This window comes from Diadema antillarum, unplaced genomic scaffold (assembly GCF_040938485.1).
Source record: "Diadema antillarum isolate AM-2024a unplaced genomic scaffold, OU_Dant_1.0 seq00000368_RagTag, whole genome shotgun sequence".
NCBI classification, from domain to species: domain Eukaryota; kingdom Metazoa; phylum Echinodermata; class Echinoidea; order Diadematoida; family Diadematidae; genus Diadema; species Diadema antillarum.
In genome coordinates, this window is record NW_027271369.1 from 591845 (window position 1) to 610825 (window position 18981).

The 18981-nt window shown below is 38.7% G+C and overlaps 1 protein-coding gene across 1 annotated transcript in view; it reads left to right on the top strand.

The window, feature by feature from the left end:
* Positions 1–18981, top strand: part of LOC139731345 (ATP-binding cassette sub-family A member 2-like) — a 76397-nt gene that overhangs the window by 40500 nt on the left and 16916 nt on the right. The window contains exons 18-32 of the mRNA XM_071642237.1: positions 361–514; positions 1117–1321; positions 2949–3122; positions 3315–3379; positions 4185–4294; positions 4829–4960; positions 5317–5397; positions 6219–6415; positions 7508–7726; positions 8548–8838; positions 9266–9356; positions 10024–10289; positions 10793–11050; positions 11482–11811; positions 13834–13839. Coding sequence (XP_071498338.1) covers positions 361–514; positions 1117–1321; positions 2949–3122; positions 3315–3379; positions 4185–4294; positions 4829–4960; positions 5317–5397; positions 6219–6415; positions 7508–7726; positions 8548–8838; positions 9266–9356; positions 10024–10289; positions 10793–11050; positions 11482–11811; positions 13834–13839 — 2579 coding nt within the window. The remainder of the gene's footprint in view (positions 1–360; positions 515–1116; positions 1322–2948; positions 3123–3314; positions 3380–4184; positions 4295–4828; positions 4961–5316; positions 5398–6218; positions 6416–7507; positions 7727–8547; positions 8839–9265; positions 9357–10023; positions 10290–10792; positions 11051–11481; positions 11812–13833; positions 13840–18981) is intronic.

Here is an 18981-nt window from a genome sequence, read left to right on the forward strand (position 1 = left end):
CATTCACAAAAATTGTGTTAACAATTATATAATAATTTGTGACACTTTCTGCATTTTTGTTTTGTTACATGTATATGTGTGTAATATATTCTTATGTGAAAGTAAAAGATTAGTTAATGCATCGATCACTTTGCTCCATTTCATAATGAGCGCCTTTGGACTTGTAGAAGACAAATCCTACTTGTCTCCCAGAAAAAGGAACAACAACATTTGAAGTGAATACATCCCTTCTTGAAAGCTCCGAGTGATAATTCATCATTTCATTGTGAAATGATGAGTGAAGGGTTTGAAGATTGTTGGGTTAATTCCGAAGTGACTTCACATCACTTCTCTTCCTTCCCGTCTTCTTTGTCCACTCAGTTTCCTGGTGAGTGCTCTCTTCTCCAAGGCCAAGGTGGCTGCAGCCTGTGCAGGTATCATGTACTTCACCAGCTTTGTGCCCTGCATCTACATCCAGATCAGAGAGGAGACGTGGGCCTATACCACCATCTCATCCTCCGTCAAGTCTCTGGCTGTAAGTCTCATCAATTCCCCTCCTCCTCCTCTTCCTAACCCTCTGCATCCCACATTAATTACCTGTCTGTAGTCTTGTGTGTGAAACTTGTGCCTATTTGAGTCATTGCCACTGAAAGGGTTAACTGTGATTTTTTAAATCTTTAAATCGATATAAATAAATAGCAGTGATTCATTTCATGTATTTGAAGTAGATCACATGGTGAGATTGCATTCATGTTGCAATAAGATGCACAGGTTTAGGACTGTACAGAGAGGCAATGAGATGTGGGACAGTTTAGATATACAGTCAGGAATATATGTGAATGTTTGTGTACATATTTACAAGTGATAAATGATAGTGATGAATAATCGTGATGATGCGTTATGCTATTGAAATGCTTGATATCATACAAAGGCCTTGATGTGCTGAAAAAAAAAGAGGACATTTTCCATCATGATGATTAAACAGGGCGTTCATTTTGTATAAAAAAAAAAGAAAAAAGTCTTTTACAAGTTGCATGCAGAGAGGGAAGCCACATAACATTACATTTCACAGCCTTGTCGACTGTCATGAGAAGTTTTGGATACTTGCAATCTTTTGTGTCTCATTTTTCCCCTCAGTCCCTCTCCTGTACCACTGCTTTTGGTCTTGGTGCCCGATACTTTGCCCTCTATGAGATTGGGGGCGTTGGGGTGCAGTGGCACACCCTACATCTCAGTCCGGTAGAGCACGATGACTTCAACCTGAAGCAGGTGTTTGTGATGCTCATTGTAGACTGTGTCCTCTACCTGCTCCTCACGTGGTACATTGAGGGCGTACATCCAGGTGACTACCTCGCGTTGATGCTTTCTCTGTGCTATCCTCTTCGTGAGGAGATTTATTAACCCCTACTGTGCTTTTTCACCATTTGACACATCAGCAGGATTGCTTTCTGCACCAATTAGTACCAGTGTTTGGAAACTAATCGGCAATAAATAAAGATTATCTAATCCCCTTAATCTTTATTTTGACACTATGGCCTTCCAGTCAGACTGGGGCACATTGTTCCACCTGAGTTGGTGGCTGACATTTGTAGTTCATCAACCTTGGAGAAATAATCTGAATATTGATTGGAAACATTTCATGTAACTACTAAGAGTATGGACACATAGGCCCGAATTCACGAAGGTGGTACAAATGAAACCATGGTTTAAACCATGGACAAAAACCATGGAGCGCCAAGTGTTGCCTGTAATATTTCGTTACGAAATTGGTCATTTCGTCGACAAAATGACCGTTTTGTTGACGAAATGATCATTTCGTGGACGAAATGTTCATTTAGTTACAAAATGTTGCCATTTCGTTACAAAATAATCATTACATCGACGAAATGACTGATTTCGTAACGAAATATTCCATGCGACACTTGGCGCTCCATGGTTTTTGTCCATGGTTTAAACCATGGTTTCATTTGTACCACCTTCGTGAATTCAGGCCATAGAGGTCTAATGTCATGTACATGTAGAACCATATGTGACCGTGCATCACAAAACGAACAAAAAGTCGCACACACTGATTTTGCGTGAGGACTGAAAATAGGTGAAATGGGTCGACCTAGCCGATCTTGACTTTTTCATATTTTCTGAAAGAGCAAATCTTCTTCTACATTATGTTAAAATTTGGGGTCATAAAACGGTCAGGAAAGTGTGTTTTTTAGCAGTTTATCTCGAACATTTTTGGTAGAATACTGTGATTAGATGTGTCTTCAGAGTCCAATTTTCATTTCTGAGAAACCATGTACACACTCTTCACTTTCAATTCTAATAACTTTTGAAAGGATGACGCTACTGCTTTGAAAGTTGGCATTAATTATGGACAGAGTGTGTTAATAAGGCATGCGTAATTTCAGTTCAATTTGATAATCCCTTTATTGTTGTTACTCCGGTGGTTTACTTCCTGTTTTTTGTCCCATTCATCGCACAGGCAGCACGGCTTGGTAAAGATTATGCGCTTGAATACACATTGTACTTCAGAGCCTCTTTTCTCATTTCACACTTATCCTGAGTGTGTGCTTTCTTTCCAATATTTATATAGGTTAAGAGAATCCATTTGAATTGAGTTATACATCATATTAAAGCTTAGAGTCTACTCTTTCAGAATATGCCCTTAACTAAAAATCCATGTCTGGCCACTTTTTGTGCGTTTTGTGGTGCAGGGTCACATATATATTTTTAAATTTTTTTTTTTCCTTGTGAGAAATACATGAAAGTTTGTTTTTTCAGTAGTGCATCAAAATTATTATTTTAAAAAAAGTAAATCAGTCTGAATATTGCTTGAAATATATTATTTGATTATTTTCATGATACGTCGTACACATACCCAGCAAGTGTGTGCAAAGATATAGATACTGGTAGTGCTTCTCCCTTTAGTTTTCATAATTTGCTCACATGCAACATTTTCCAATTGTGTGTAGGTGCATATGGGCTTCCCAGGCCATGGTACTTCCCCGTCCAGCCCTCCTACTGGTTTGGTCCCAACTGCTTCAAGGGAAGCATCATGTCCAAATCCTTCTGGAAACCCAAGAGATACTCTCATATCTCTGTAACAGAAGATGATCAAGCCATCGCCATGTCTAACTCTGATGATGGTAAGTTTGTCTCAACAGATGGGAACTTTAATTTCTTGCATGGTTTAATATATTAAGTCAACACCTCTACGGAGTGGATAGCAAAAATTGAAGGTATGTCCATTTGTGTGGAAGTAATGTAATGTTTTGTTAATGCTGCTTTCTTTGCATGATGATAAGCTACTGTATGGATGTGTCTTTCTTTATCCACAGAACCTGATTTTGAACCTGAACCTGTTGATCTAGAACTTGGTGTAACTATCGAGAACCTGACAAAGGTACATGTATGTGACATTGTATGCTCTGTGTATCACAGAGAGCTGCTTCCTATTTGAATGATGATCAGTTGTGTCAGACATTATTCAGATTTAGGCAGTGAAAGGTGGGAGAGATTTCCTAATGAATCCCAGAAAGATTTAGACAGGATGAATGTGCTATTCCAACATCACTCATTCCTGTGTCACATTCTCACACTGTGTGCGTGTTGCTCACTAGAATCAACTTCGGGGCTATGAAATGAAATGAGTAGATATGATTTCTCAAGTGTCAGCTTACTTTGGTCCTCTACACAAGACAGTCTCTCCCATAAATGAGTGTAGGCAAGAGAAAGAATGTAATGTAAGTTAAATCACCTTGACAGAGAGAAAGAATTGTGATAGCCTCGTATTACATGTACATACACGAGACTCATCTTATACTTTGTGATGTATAGCAAGCTCTATATGAAACTCTGTACTACATGAAATGAAACACATACAAGATTAATTGCAGGGCTTGACACTTATTTTTTATTTTTTATTTTTTGTGGACTATTTGGGCCACTGAAATCTTTGAATATGAAATTGTGATGGCCTGAAAAAGAAATGCGGTGCCCAATATGAACAGAAACATGACAATCAGTTTAGTTGTAAGTGCCCGATTGAGCCACCAAAAGATGTTTTTTTTGGAAATTTAATGGTCCAACATCAGTATGGCCATCAGGTCGCCACTATGTCAATCCCTGCTTCTTGTATGTATGTACTCTGACTTCTATGTGGCAGGATGTATCTGACAAATATGATATCTCTGTGTGGTTGTGTTCAGGTTTACAGCACAGGGAAGAAGCTGGCTGTGAACAACCTGTGTCTGAATTTATATCAAGACCAGATCACATCCTTCCTTGGTCACAACGGGGCAGGCAAAACAACTACAATGTGAGTAGATATCTGTTGACTACATATAAAATCAGACACCAATTAGTATTAAGTTTACTCATCGAAAAAGTAACACTTCACAGAAGTCAACAAAAATAGAGGGCTTTTCTATGTAGCCCATCACTTTTGAGTGCATGAAGACTTTGAATTTTAAACTTGTAGAATGTTCTGGTGTTAAAAGCTTGAAGACACTTCAATCTCCTGAATGTCCTAGAAAGTTCAATGTTATTTTACAAATATTCAGTTATGATTGTAGGAACTATGTGTGCATATTTCTTTAGCTAATAGAAAGAGAGCAATTTCTATTTTTTCTACATGTATCAAAAATAACTCCATTCCAGAATCAATAATTTGAGCAATTTCCTGCACATTGTATGTTACTTTTAGATAGACTATTATATCTGAATAAAATGTGTGTATTTTGTTTTGTTTTGTTTGTTTGTTTTTTTGTGAAGGAAAGGGAAAAGATAGAAGACTTTCTGAGTGTTCTATTATTTACATGAATTTTTGTTGACTCTCTTTTCTGTTGCAAAGGTCAATTCTCACTGGCCTGATACCCCCAACATCGGGAACAGCAAAGATCTACGGCCATGACATCCGCACCGATATGACCACCATCAGAAAGAGCTTGGGCATGTGTCCACAGCACAACGCCCTCTTTGACAAGTGAGTGACAGTCTTGTTTAAATGGCTGTTAACTATAAATTTTGCATCAGCCCATGTATTCATAAACTAGAGAAAAGTTTGTCCATTTTGATAAGAATGTGAAATCTGCACCTGCTTTGTCTAATCTTCTGTCGTTTTACTTTAATGCATCGAGCCATGCTCTCTGTAACTCCTCTGGGTAGATAATCTCCAATTACCATTATAGTCCTGCAGGTTGTGTGGTATGTGTTGCTGATGTACCCAATGTATGTGTTCTTATGACATATCTGTTAAAGATGGCTGATAGGCAATGGAAAGCACTTGTTGAGGCCCATAAACATTCCACTCACCAGTTCACTATGTTTATCTGTCCACAGACTGAGTGTAGAAGACCACATCTGGTTCTATGCACAGCTCAAAGGCAAGCCCAAATGGCAGATCAAAGAGGAGACTAACAAGTAAGCCTGCCAATGATACTTCCCCTTGATAGATTTAAAACAATATAATAATAATAATGAGATCATATTAATCCAGGGTAGCCTCTTCAGTGTTGCCACTTCTCTACCAGAGGGCCCTGCCATTATTACTACCCCTGTGTTTCCAGATACCCATTTTATACACCTGAGTTTGTTTTTTTTTTCTTTTCTTTTTAAAGACAAAAGAAAGACAACCAGTTACACAGTTATTGTGATGTTTCTGAGGGAACCTCTGGATTGAAAGTGATACTCCCCAGAACTTTTTGCAGTTCATACATACATTCATTATAATGTACATGTAGGTCAAACAGGAATTGGTCCATGGTATATCGAAGAGCAAATTATAGATTAAACCTTGACATGAAAATTATGAAATGAATAGCCAATGCCAGATTAAACAGAAAATTACATCAGTTTCAGTTTTCGTTTGATTCTTTTATGGAGTTATCACAGTGCAGTCACTTTTAATACCTGTGTTATTCTAAGTAAATTAGTTTCTGGCAGATTACTGTGTCTCATTAATGAGTAGCAGTGACCAAGCATACATGTACCTACCTCCAATGTATACTCTGCAAATTCATCCCACTCACTGACAATGAAAGAACAGAAAGTTCATTGGGTGTAATGACATCCACTATTATCAAAATATGTATCGTGTGTGTGTTTTCCCATTCAGTACAATTCAATGTGCTGTGTGTCCATTGAAAGCTTGTTTCTGCCGAGATATAGAGCTTATGTGTGAAATGTCAAACATGATAGACAGCAAAGACAAGAGTTACAACACTTACTAACGTTTGTTGTAGACTCATTGGAGACATTGGCCTAGACAACAAGCGAAAGACTCCAGTGGAGCGCCTCTCTGGGGGCATGAAGCGTCGTCTGTCGGTCGCCATCGCCTTCATTGGTGGCTGTCGCACTGTCATTCTGGACGAGCCCACGGCGGGAGTGGACCCGTGTGCTAGACGGGCCATCTGGGATCTCTTGCTCAAGTACAAACATGGTGAGACTGCTGACCAAGGATCTGGATGAAATATGATTTTGTAATGAATGCAATCTAATACAGTTCGACCTTGATTTTTGGGCCTCCTTTTATCCGGAAATCTCTATTATCCGGACGCGTTCACGCAGTGAAGGACTTTTTATTTCATCCAAAAATTGAGAAAAAACAATTAAAATTTCTACAAAACTCACACGATTTACCTACAATATTCCCGACAGAAATAACATAAATTCACACCACATTATCATTGTAAAAGTAAGCAGTCATGATCTATAAATTCACCATAAGAACATGGATGGAAAACTTGTAAGTAAATCACGGCGCATTCGAGGCCATATCGTGATCGGTCATTGAGAAAGCTAAAGAATATACATTAACATTGTGTCTCCCATATCCGGCCAATTCGCTTATCCGGATGAGCGCCGGTCCCGACATGGCCGGATAATTGAGGTCGAACTGTATTGTTTATTTCAAAGATGTAAAGCAGATATTATGAATATCCCTTCTGGTAATTGTGAATGAAATTACACGAGTGCTACATTGCAAGCTTCTTGCATGTGGCAATTATATTGATCATTTTGTCAATGACTGTAAAATATAATGCATGTGACAAACAAGATGTGGAGCTGTAATATGTTGTAGGTCAGTGGATGAGACCATGAATTACATTGTAGCAATCGTGATGTGCCAGGTTCGATTCCCCTTGCTGCAGCAGTTGTGTCCCTTGGCAAGGCAATCTATCCTCATTTCTTTGTCCTTTGAAGAGGAAACAAAACCATCAGTCCTGTGGTTGCTTGCTTTATACAAGTATTCCAATTACCAATATGCTTACCAATGTGCAATGCTTACCAATCCCATTTCGGAATTGTAACAGTGTCAATACCTTCCACTCTGAACTAAAGACCTATTTTTTCCAGCAACTTTGTGACTGATGTGTGACACATTGCAGGAGCCGGGCGCCTTTGAATGTTTCTACAGATAAATGGCGCTATATATAAGTGCTGTTTCATTATTGTTGTCATCATATTCAGCATTTCCCTTGAAGTAATTTAATTCAAAATCAATTCTCCAACATCCTCTTGGCTTGTCCAGGTCGTACCATTCTACTCTCAACCCACCACATGGATGAGGCAGATTTCCTGGGTGACCGCATCGCTATCGTCTCCCACGGCCAAGTCAAGTGTGCTGGCTCCTCCCTCTTCCTCAAAACCACCTTTGGAGACGGCTACCACTTGACCCTGGTCAAGAAACCTGCTGGACTGCCCAGCCAGGGCAGCTTTGATGCTGGCAGCAGCAGCAGTAGCATAGGTGGTGAGTTCATCATCACAAATTTCAAAATACCATGGACATTGTGTATAGCCAGGAGACCAAACAGTGCTTTAAAACTTCATTTATCATACTTCTAATTTCCCTCCCAATGGCATTGTGAATGTGTTTTTACATCAACTCATGAATGAAGTTTTGTACGAACAGGATGACTGATTTTCATACTTGACTATGTGAAGTTGTTCTATGTGCTGTTCTTTTTCTCACTTTTGCATGCACAGTCTCTGTTTGAAGTCCAACAGAGTGTTACTCTTATGTGCAAATCACACCAATTGTTTTTAAACTCAAATGTAACTTAGGCAAAACGCATTGACATATTCAGAGAAGTTTATATGATTTCAGAGAAGTTTATATGATTATATTCAGAGAAGTTTATATGATTTACAAGTATGATCTTGTTATCTCTAATTGTGAGTGTAGAAATGGGAGATCGTGCAGTGGAGCGAGGTTTGCTCTCTTGTTTGTGACTTCTTCATGGTTTTATTCTGAATGTTTTTTTTATGTCTTGACATAAGTTTTACTCTCTTTACCATGTGTTTTTACATACAATGCAAAGACTTATCTTTCTTCTGTAAACAAAGTATGATATACCACAGATACTGTTTGAATGGTACACAAAATGAATCCTTGAACACTTCATATGATAGATCATCCTTAAGTTATTTTTCCTGGTATAAAATGTGAATTTTCTCATTCTTCCAGTGTGCCACATGACATTCTCTCACAACGAGGAAGTCACTGAAATCCAAGGCATTCATCCTCTTCTCTCTCCCCTACTCTCCCCCACCTCCCTCCCCTCCCCCCAGATGACTCAGCCTCAGCAGCAGCGAGCTCCTTCCGGTCCCACTGCGATGAGAGAACAGTGACCCAGTTCATCACTGACATGATTCCTGGTGCCTATCTCTCAGGCCAGTCACTGAGGGAGCTGTCCTACACGCTGCCCTTCGATGGCGTCGCCTGCGGCTACTTCCCCAAGCTCTTCACTGCCGTGGAGCAGAAGAAGGAGAAGCTGCACATTCTTAGCTACGGACTCTCTGACACCACACTGGAAGAGGTCTTTCTGAAAGTGGCTGAAAACACTGGAGCCAATAAACAAGGTGCTGTAACTCCAAATAAGGGAAAGGAAAAAATTCCAGCATGAGCTATATTGGAAAGGAAACTTTTGTGTTATTAGACGTAAGGCATAACAAAATCAACACTTTTTTTTTCTTTGCACTTATACCTGCAGATTGATCTTTCTTGCACAGTACTTTTGTGAGCATATAAATAGTTTATTTTCCATCAAGCACGAAGTTTGTTTTAAAGTTCATTTTATGTGAACATTATTCATGTAAATTCTACAGTCTTTGAACAATACAAAAAATGAGTATGAATTTCTAATTCCCCAAGAAAAGTGCAACTTGTCTGTCATTCTTAGTGTCATATATTTTTTTTTTGTTGCTTTTCCAAGAGGTCTTTTGGTTTGAAGAATCTTGGCATTGTCTGTGAACCTGTGGCTCACTATACATGTGTCTTTGTTTCTAGATGTGCCCTCAAGAGCCAGTTCATCCTCAGGATTAGGGAGCTTTGGTGAATCCTGTGAGACACAGAGCAGTACTTCATCCCCTGTTTCAAGGTGAGTGATGTGCCAGCTAGTGTAAGTGAAGTACCGTTGAGTGAAAGAGTGAGAAAGTGCTTATTTGATTTGCTTTGATACCTTATGAAGCACTCACACCTACACACACACACTCAGAGGAGTACTCACACACACACAGGCTCATACGCATTACACCGTCATGCACTCATAACACGAGACTAGTCCATGTGTCAAATAATTGTCTTTTGAAAGCAGAGGCTAAGCAATAAATGCAAGACCCCCTCTGGGGTCAATGCACTTATCGAGAATGGTTCTTTAGATTGATAAGATTCCCCATGGAATTGACGTGTACACATACTTTATAGCCTACATGACCCTTCTATTATACAAATGTATGCTAATTTACTATCACCCAGTGGCATAGAGCTTCAGTTGAATGCAGGTAAAGAAATCCTGCAATAGAATGCTGATGCAGGTGAATGTACAAACAAATGGACGAACAAGCAAATGAATGAATGAATGAGTGAGTGAGTGAATGAATGAATGAATGGATGGATGGATGGATGGATGGATGGATGGAATGACCGATTGATCAACCGACAATCAACCAACCAACCAACCAACCAACAAATAAAAAAAAAAAACGACTTACATTCTGAGACCCAGTTGTCATCAAGCTGGACTTCCAAATTGTTTTTTTTTCCAGGGACCAGAATTTGCAGGCATCAGGGGAGTCTCCCTCCAGGAGCAGCCCCGCCCTGGGGGAGACAGAAGGATCTGAAACAGATGCAGTGGGAGGAAACGAAGGAGAGGAGGGGAGCGGTGGTGGTAGTGGTGGAGGAGCTAGGGGAGCTTTCACCAGGTTGTGGAGGAGGAGGAAAGGCCAGAAGCAGAGTGAGAGTACTGGTGACGTCCCGCTCCTGGATGTCACAGGGGATGCACACCATAGAACTACATCCCCGCAGGATGAGAGTAGGTCTTGATGTTTCAGCTTATATCCGCCTGGCTATTACAGTTATGTGGCATGTTACTACCCAAGCATGTTAAAGAAGCCGTACATCAGAGTTTCCATCTTTCTTTGTTTACCTGCATTTTCAAGATATTAAGCTTTGTGATAACATAGAAATTGGCCCACTTTATTCAGAACAAGCCACCATAAAGTAATTAGGAAAACTGGCTGTTTATAGGAATACAGTTTTTTAGTACCCTAAGCTCTGACATAGAATGTGGTCAAGTAGGATATTTCATCTATTTAAATATAACATTTTCAAATTTCGTCATTTAGCATATTCAGTTGTACAAACAATGTATATTTTGTATTGTACCTTATGTTCTTGTTCTCCATACAAATTTTTAAATGACATGATTTGTCATATGTACACTTTGCATTATGTATTACCCGTTGTTCAATGGAAATAAAGTATCAATGGAATTGAATTGGAATCTCTCGGTGCATTGTATTCATTTCTTCCCAGATGCAGCCCATCTTGCCAATGACATCATCTTCACCAGGTACACAGGGTTCTTCCACCACCTCATCACTTTTATGGCCCTCCTAAAGAAGCGGGTGCACCACGTCAAGCGCAACCAGAAGGGCCTCTTCTCCCAGCTGCTCCTGCCGGCTTTCTTTGTGACCATTGCCATGAGCGTGGCCCTCTCCGCACCTCACATTGGGGACCTGCCAGCCCTCATTTTATCCCCCTCACAGTACCACCCATTTGAGTACCCAGAAGGTAGGAGATTGATGGAATAAGTTTGTTGAAGTAGAACATTGCAGTCAAAATAAAGCAAAATAGTGATATCTTGTACAGAAGGAGTAGGGCATTGATGATATGTGTCAGCATGTAGGAGATTCTTGCTGGGCAGAGTGAATATCAGAATTAAATGGAATGTATATTCATATATAACCAGGGTTGATGTTATTTGATGTTTGAATATATGAACAAGAGAAATTATCTGTCTACTAATAGGACATACTTGTAAGTAACACACAGAGCAAGATATCAAACAGCGCATTTCAAATGACTAGTTTGATAAGATCTAACTGTTGAACTGTCATGAAATAGGACTCAAATAAAGCTGGTTGGTTTCACAAAAAGGGAAAGAATGCCTGTCAAGACCATTACTCATAGAGAATTTTCTATTCTCAATCCTCTTCCCTCAGGCAATGTCATTCCCTACGCAGACGAGGCACTGAACAAGCGCCGAAGTTACCGCATCTACCACTCCAAGTGTGGCGACGCTGGTCCCCAGCAGCTGGCCGACACCTTCCGTTTCCCTGCCGGGGTGGGTGCCAGCTGTGTGCTGAAGACTCCCTTCAATGGCACCCTAGACCAGCTGGTCATGTCAGCCAACTACACTCGGTCAGTGGGCCTAACGGCACAGTACTACGACCCCATGTGCAAGCAGTCCTTCCGCAAGGGACAACCCTTGTCCAACTACGTGCCCACTCCACCCAGCTCCAAAGCTCGCACGGATGTAGAAATCATCGATGGTAAGTTACATTTGTGATAAGATTTGGATATGCAATCAACCTGTTTCCCTCTGTTACGATATCTTCTGACCTGAAATGAGTAAGCTGCATAGCCACAGCTATTCCTACGGGCTGTTTGTGATAGATAATACTTTTTTTTTGGGTAGATTTTGAGTCTCCAGTAATCATTTCATTAATATTTCCATTCAGATTTCTATGTTGAAATTCGAAATTAACCACTATCAAATGACTGATTAAAGGTGTCACTGTAGATATTTCTTGCATTTTCATTGCCCTCTTGACTACTTAGTGTTTCTATGAAAATGAGTCTTGCAGAACTAATTTGTTTATTGGCCATATTTTTGTAGTCTAGAATTGTGTTTTTTTGATGAAGCTAGGCCAGTAATGCAAACCCACAGCAATAAGGTATTATCTTGCCTTCATGGCATATGTTTTTCCTGCTAACCAGGTGCAGTGTTGTTAGATTAATGGCATTCCTTTATTGGAATGCTGATAGTTTGAACACGTTGCTTGCATTCACTGTTGTTACCTTACTGTACGCTTTGTCAAAAAACATCAATAATACAGTAAGGAAATTGAAGACAATTGCTGCAAGGCGCTTAATTCACACTTAACTTGAATATGTACTGCACACAGAAATTCCATCCAGCAATCATTCAATCCAGATGTCTGCATACCACTGATCAAACACACAGACTTGTAGATTATGAATTAAAACAGCATTTAACTCCAGTACACTGTAGATAATTCTGCATGTCTGAAAGCCTTTGATTAAAGTTACAGCATGGTGCTACATAAGTGCTTGCCCGATTGCCTTGGGCAAGTGAAAATCAAAGTCAGGCAAATGATTCGGAATAACGGGGAAGAAAATGCCTGCCTGAATTGGGCAAGCAAAAAGCCACCTTTTTTTCACTTTATACCCCCTACAAACCCAGGAAGTCAACTATGCAGAAGCCCAAGATAAGGACTCATTAGTGATGCAATGCACTTTAACTTCATTTGAGCAACTTTCCCACACTTACATGAAGAAGTCCCAATGCAATGCAATGCAACACCAATACTCGATCAAATCTTGTTTGTTGCTCCAATGTGTTTAAGTGTGCGAATCAACTTGTGCTATTTGTTCATATGACTGTGTTTTATTCAGCCCTAGACTTACAAGTCAGTTTCCTATATTTTTGGACTTTCTTTTTGGGCAAGTAAAATTCATGTTCAGGGAAGTTTTCTGCAACAATTTGAAAATCTGCTTGCCCTACTGGACAAGTGGTAAAAAAAGTTATGTAGCATCCCATTATAATCTCTTTCAGTGATATGTAAGAATATACAAATGCATTACATACATGAATGTGTGTAATTGTGTTTGTTTGTGTGTAAGTGTTTGAAATTCCAAGAAAGATTTATTGTTACTAAGAATTGTATATATACTGTATTATATTCAGTATGTGTACACTTTGTAATAATGTATGTGTGTTTGAAATTCCAAGAGCTTTCATTAACCAGTCAATGACTTCAGCCTTAATTCCACTACAACCCCCCTAATTCATTCATGTTCTTGACACTCATAAAAGATGATGAAACAAATCCTTAATTCAGTCAAGATTTTTCTTGCCCGCACCCTAAATTGTGAAGAAGGTATTATTCATGCAAGCTTGCTGGTTCATCCATCCTTAGATCTCTTGAACAAAGTTAGGGAAAGTTTGAGTCATTTTTTTTTTCTTTTTAATGAATAGTTTTGGTCTTGTAACATAAGGTATAGATGCACTATAAAATAGTTGTAGGGTAAAGTGTTTATTCAAAGATCAAAGCTCAAAGCTTATTAGTTTTTTGCCAAATGACATTTTCCAGACAATATGAAATTTTAGGGGTAAAGGTGAAAGGTCAAAGTAAGGAATTTGCACCAAGCCCAGAAATCGTACAAAGCCATAACTTAAGCTAGTAGAATAATAGTAATATAATGTGGTATGAAGGATAGGGATGAATGGGTGATTATTGAGATGAAATGATGGGGTTGTAAAGTCAAAGAGCAGAGTCTAAGGTCACCAACTTTTAAATAAAAATTGGATTTCCCTGTCATAAATTTGAAGAAAGGTAAGATGGGAAATCCTCCATGTGATTTGGTTCAGGGATAGAGATCAAGAAGTATCATCAGCATGCAGGGCTAAAAGTCTGTTTTTAGGTCAAAGGTCAAGCTCATTGAGCTTTGTTTAAAATGTAAATAAGGGTTCAAATATGTGGCTGATATATAGAGATCATGTCAAGAGTCAGAAGGATCCAAGTCAACTGTATGCTGCAGTCTAGTCACTTTTTGTTTTTAGATGTGGAAGGAGGGATTTAAAGGTGCATGGTCCCGGTGTTTTAGTCAAATGCGTACGCGGGCGCACGGCGCAAGTTTCCTATAGAGATCTACGCTATCGACTCCTCTTTTAATAGCGCTTACGCTTTGGCCCACTTCCCCGAGTCCGAAGAAGTCCGATCCACTGTAGTCAGTGGTCCGATCACAGTTCGGCTCTTGATTCAGCTGAGGGGGATGACAGCTTTAGCAAACTTCTTTTGTGATGTCATAATAAGAAGCACATATGCACGCACCCTGGCATTACTACAGACTGCGCGATGCGCAGAGAAGACAACGAAGGCAACGTTACTAAGCAACAAATACGCACTTTACTCTTAATGACAGCTCAACTTCGGTAATCTTCGTATCATTGCTAACGGTGATCGGCACTTTCATTCAACAGCGCCCTCTACACTACCGGGACCAAGCACCTTTAAATTTGTAATATTTGTGTAAGGCATTGCAGATGATTCTATTGTTAGACTTTCTCTAAAAAATAATGTTTGTGTGTTTTTTGCTACTATTATTATTTTTTTATCCAAAACTGGGAAAAAAAAAAGGTGTGAATGTAATGTTCAAGTGATTTTGCTAGCAATCTATGGCCAACCAGTGATTTATTTCAATGGTACAGTGTACACTTCAAAGCATGAGAACAATTCTTGCACAATGTTACGAGCGTAAGTCCCATGCTGTAGTAAAATATGTTAACAGTGCTTTAGCCAAGAATGTACCCTCTGATTATTTTGATTGCGGCTTCGTTCCCCAAATAACCTCACAACCTTTCCCTGTTTGTTTCCCATTGCATTCCATTGCATGTATGTCTTTTCTCCCCTTGCTCTAGATGGGTATAACAGTGAGTACATGGATTTTTTGTATTAGATTTGACATTTTCAAGCACTTAGAACAGATGCTTTCACATAACCCTCTTTGCTGTTGAAGGGAGCTTGATGTTTTCACATTTGGAATACCAAGGGTTTGGTTGTAAAGCAGTGACACTAGGTAGCAGCCTCAGCTCTTAAGTATACTACAATGGTGTGTGTTCTGCTCATGATGACATCATAGAGTACCAAAATGATGATGTCACAGTCTTTTGTGATGATGTCACAGTTATTATGATGGAACCAGGTGCAAGCAGAAAACACTTGGGCCAGATGAAGTTGTTTAGAACCAGTTTCCATGGCGATGAATGGCTATGACATCACACTTTGGTACTCTGCGCTCATTGGCCTGAATTCACGAAAGTAGTACAATCTTGTCCATGGTTTAAACCGTGGACAAAGACCATGGGGCGCCAAGTGTGGCATAGAATATTTCCTTACAAAATCAGTCGTTTCGTCGACAAAATGACCATTTCGTCAACAAAATTATCGTTTCGTTGTCGAAATGTTAATTTCATTACAACGAAATGACTGATTTTGTAACAAAATATTCCATGCGACACTTGGCGCCCCATGGTCTTTGTCCGTGGTTTAAACCATGGACAAGATTGTACTACTTTCTTGAATTGGGGCCATGGGCCTAGGATGTTTCTTCCTCAACAGTAGATACAAATTATCACTGCGCTCTCTTTAACAAGACTTGTTGCAGCAAGACACGACAGACACTTTCTAGGGTCATTAAAGTCGTTTTTATTGCTAGAGTTTCATTCATGTGATGCTACATGTATGGAGTATTTCAATGCTTGTAAACAAGCCCACAGTGGGATGAATTTGCAGCAGAAGTATGAGTTCCACTTCAAGCTTTAAGTGCATTGTATGCTTGAAATGCGCATTCCAAAGAAGGTAACAAGGTATTTGCTGTCTAGCAGCATGAAAAAAAATTGCTTGTGCCTAGCTCGTGACTTCACCGCTTTTAGTTGCACTGGTTTTTTTTTTGCACCATTACAAAATTGTAAGTTTTTATTCAGTTTTCTATTCTTACTCTTTTCACTTTAAAAGCCTTCCTTTTCCTTCTTTCTTTGTTTTAAAAAGTAAATACTATGTTGTATTTTGCATATGCATACACAAGAAATTATAGTACGTGTATATGTTCAATACTGTTATATTGTTTATAATGTTGCTATGACACTGTTCAGACGAGAAAGAATTGCACAAAATTACAAAAAGATGAAAGTTAATACAATTTATTGTGTTGATCGCTTTCCCTTTCAATAAGAGTCTAGTACAAAGAAACAAAACCACAACGATTACAAAATATGTACGACAGTGATCTATTGCATACAAAATACACCAACCCTGTATGAGGCTGTTGGATATTGAGGGAATGTGACAGAAAAAAAAACAAAACCAAACCTAAAGTACAGAAGCTGTCACAAACTAATTGCTTTTGAACTACTAAATGTTCATCAAGCATCACCTGCATGTACAAATATATAGAGTTGGAAGGTCAAAAACTTCACTATTTCAAAGCTGTGATATTTTTTTTTTTTTCAGCCATTCACCAAGAGTATGCAAACTTTTTTTAGACTGTTGCTGGCACTCACTATAGATGGGGTAGTGTGGTGTTACAGTATGTGACAATGGGAAAGTATAGAGATGAGATCTGAAGACAATGTCAACTGATGTGGTTGAAAGCCTTACTAAAGGTGATATGTTTTATGAATGTAAATAGTGAGATTCTTCCCACACCGTATGTTCGCTATGCAGTAGTGCAAAAATATTCCATGCTTCACGTAGAAAAGCTGCATGTCAGATGGCTTTCAATGTGGTATTGCACCGTATGCTAATGCTAGTGTCTGGGACTGCTTTGCTTCGTCTTCTCTACAAAATTAGTCTTTTCTGTCTGCTGATGATATGTGATGAACTACACCATCACAGCACTCTTTTATTTTACTCTTTGTAGATGCACATGATCTGAACAATGCTACGAATAATGAGTTATTACTATATAACCTGTAACTTCCCTCTCTCTCTCTTTCTCTGTGCTACCATGCTATGGTTGGCAAGAGACTTCCTATTTTTGTTATCGTTTCTCTCGATTATGTTCAACTCTGACCTTTTCTTTGATTTTATGGTAATTGAAACTTGAGGCATTTTAAGAAATGTAATTATTTTGTGTGTTTGTGTTGTTTGTGTGCAATGATACAATTACAAAGTGACTGTGTTTTGGGGCGTTCAGTCAATAGTCATAAATCATGAGATAGAGGTAATTCAATTTATGGTCAGCCAGCAGTTCATGAAGCATATGATGCTGAAAGGCTGTGTTAGGACATTCTAGTAGTCTATGATGAATGGTCAAACTGCCAGAAATTTTACTTATTCTGTTCAACTCAGAGTAACGTTTGAATTTAAATAAATGTCTGTTGGATAGAGCACCATAACAGAGAGACTGGTGTTGGAGTACTTAAAACCCATAAACTTCTGTTTACCTTCTTTCACACCAACCATCCATGATAAATCCAGATATGATTTGTTGCAAAACAACATGTATAAGACCAAAGTGCAAAATAAAGTTGGACAATTTTCTGATCAACTTTGATTGAATCCACTCTGTTTGGCAGATTAATGACATACATGTAAGAAAGTCAGGGACAAGCTTGATTTCAGTAGAACGTGAATGAAAGGTTAGGGTCAATTCCTTGCATCTGAAAATGTATAGAAATGCCCCAAATACAAATGTACATGTTCAGATTTGATAGAGGTAACTAAGTAAATCAAACAAATTATTTCAGTTGTGCTGTATGAAGGTTAGAGATATAGGGAAGCATTAATCTGGTTTGATGGAAAAAAGTTAACACCTTGTATCAGATGGAATAGAATGATTGGATTAAAAAAAAAAAACACACACACACAAAAACAAGCTAGAGGGAACCTGCTGGCAGGCAGAGAAGTGCTCTTGATGTTGTGAAATTAAAGTTGTCTAGTTTTCTGGAGGACGATGGGATTTCTAAGCAGTTCTGTGTGCTGTTTTATGAGGATGAGATGGTCATATGCAGTGATATTAATGGTTACTTGGGGAAGTGGAATTTTTTGTGCTAATGTAAATGGATGACCGACTCAACTGACGCACTTAGTCACCCAAAGCGTACAAAATTAAACTTTGTGCTCTTTAAATTTCATATTCTTGCAGAGGTATGGGTAAAATTCTGTGTGTACTCATGCTTTCTGTTTCTCTGTTGTGGATTATCTCACTCTACTCTTTAGCGGTGTTGCAGAAGGAAATCAACATACAAGTAGCAAAGCTTTCATAAATACTGCTATTAAATATTGCGTACTGTCTGCTTTACATTTCATTCAAGGTGGTGACTTCTATGTCTTTCTTTATGCAGTGGTGGATGACAATATAGTTTATTATGTATGCCTTCTCACTCGTCCTTTTCATATCAATTCTAAAATTATTCTTGTATGTACTCATGATATACTGCAGCACCAATCGAGTGTCTGAATGTTTGCATACTGCATCAGAACATTGAAGCCATTAAGTGTTGGCATACCACATAACTATTTCTTCAGATATATTTGCACCATTAGTCATTTTGAGTGTCGGAAAAAAAAAAATCTTGCATGGCAGACTGAGCCTTATTTTACGTACTGGTACAAGCACATAAGGAATAAATTGATATGTAATAATGTTATAGATACATGTAGATAGACAGATAAAGAAAAGATTAAATAAATGAAAATATAAAAAGCTTAATAGATATGAATTGATAATATGTAATTTTGACAATTACTCATTACACTTCTTAGAGACAGGAGCAACTGTTTTGATATATTCTGAACTTCCATGTCACTATAAAGCTGTATTTTTTAAAAAAAGTACCTGCTCACTGTTTACTGAAGCAGAAGTTGACCTCAAATCAATTGCATAAATTTTCTAAGGTAATAACGCATTTCCTT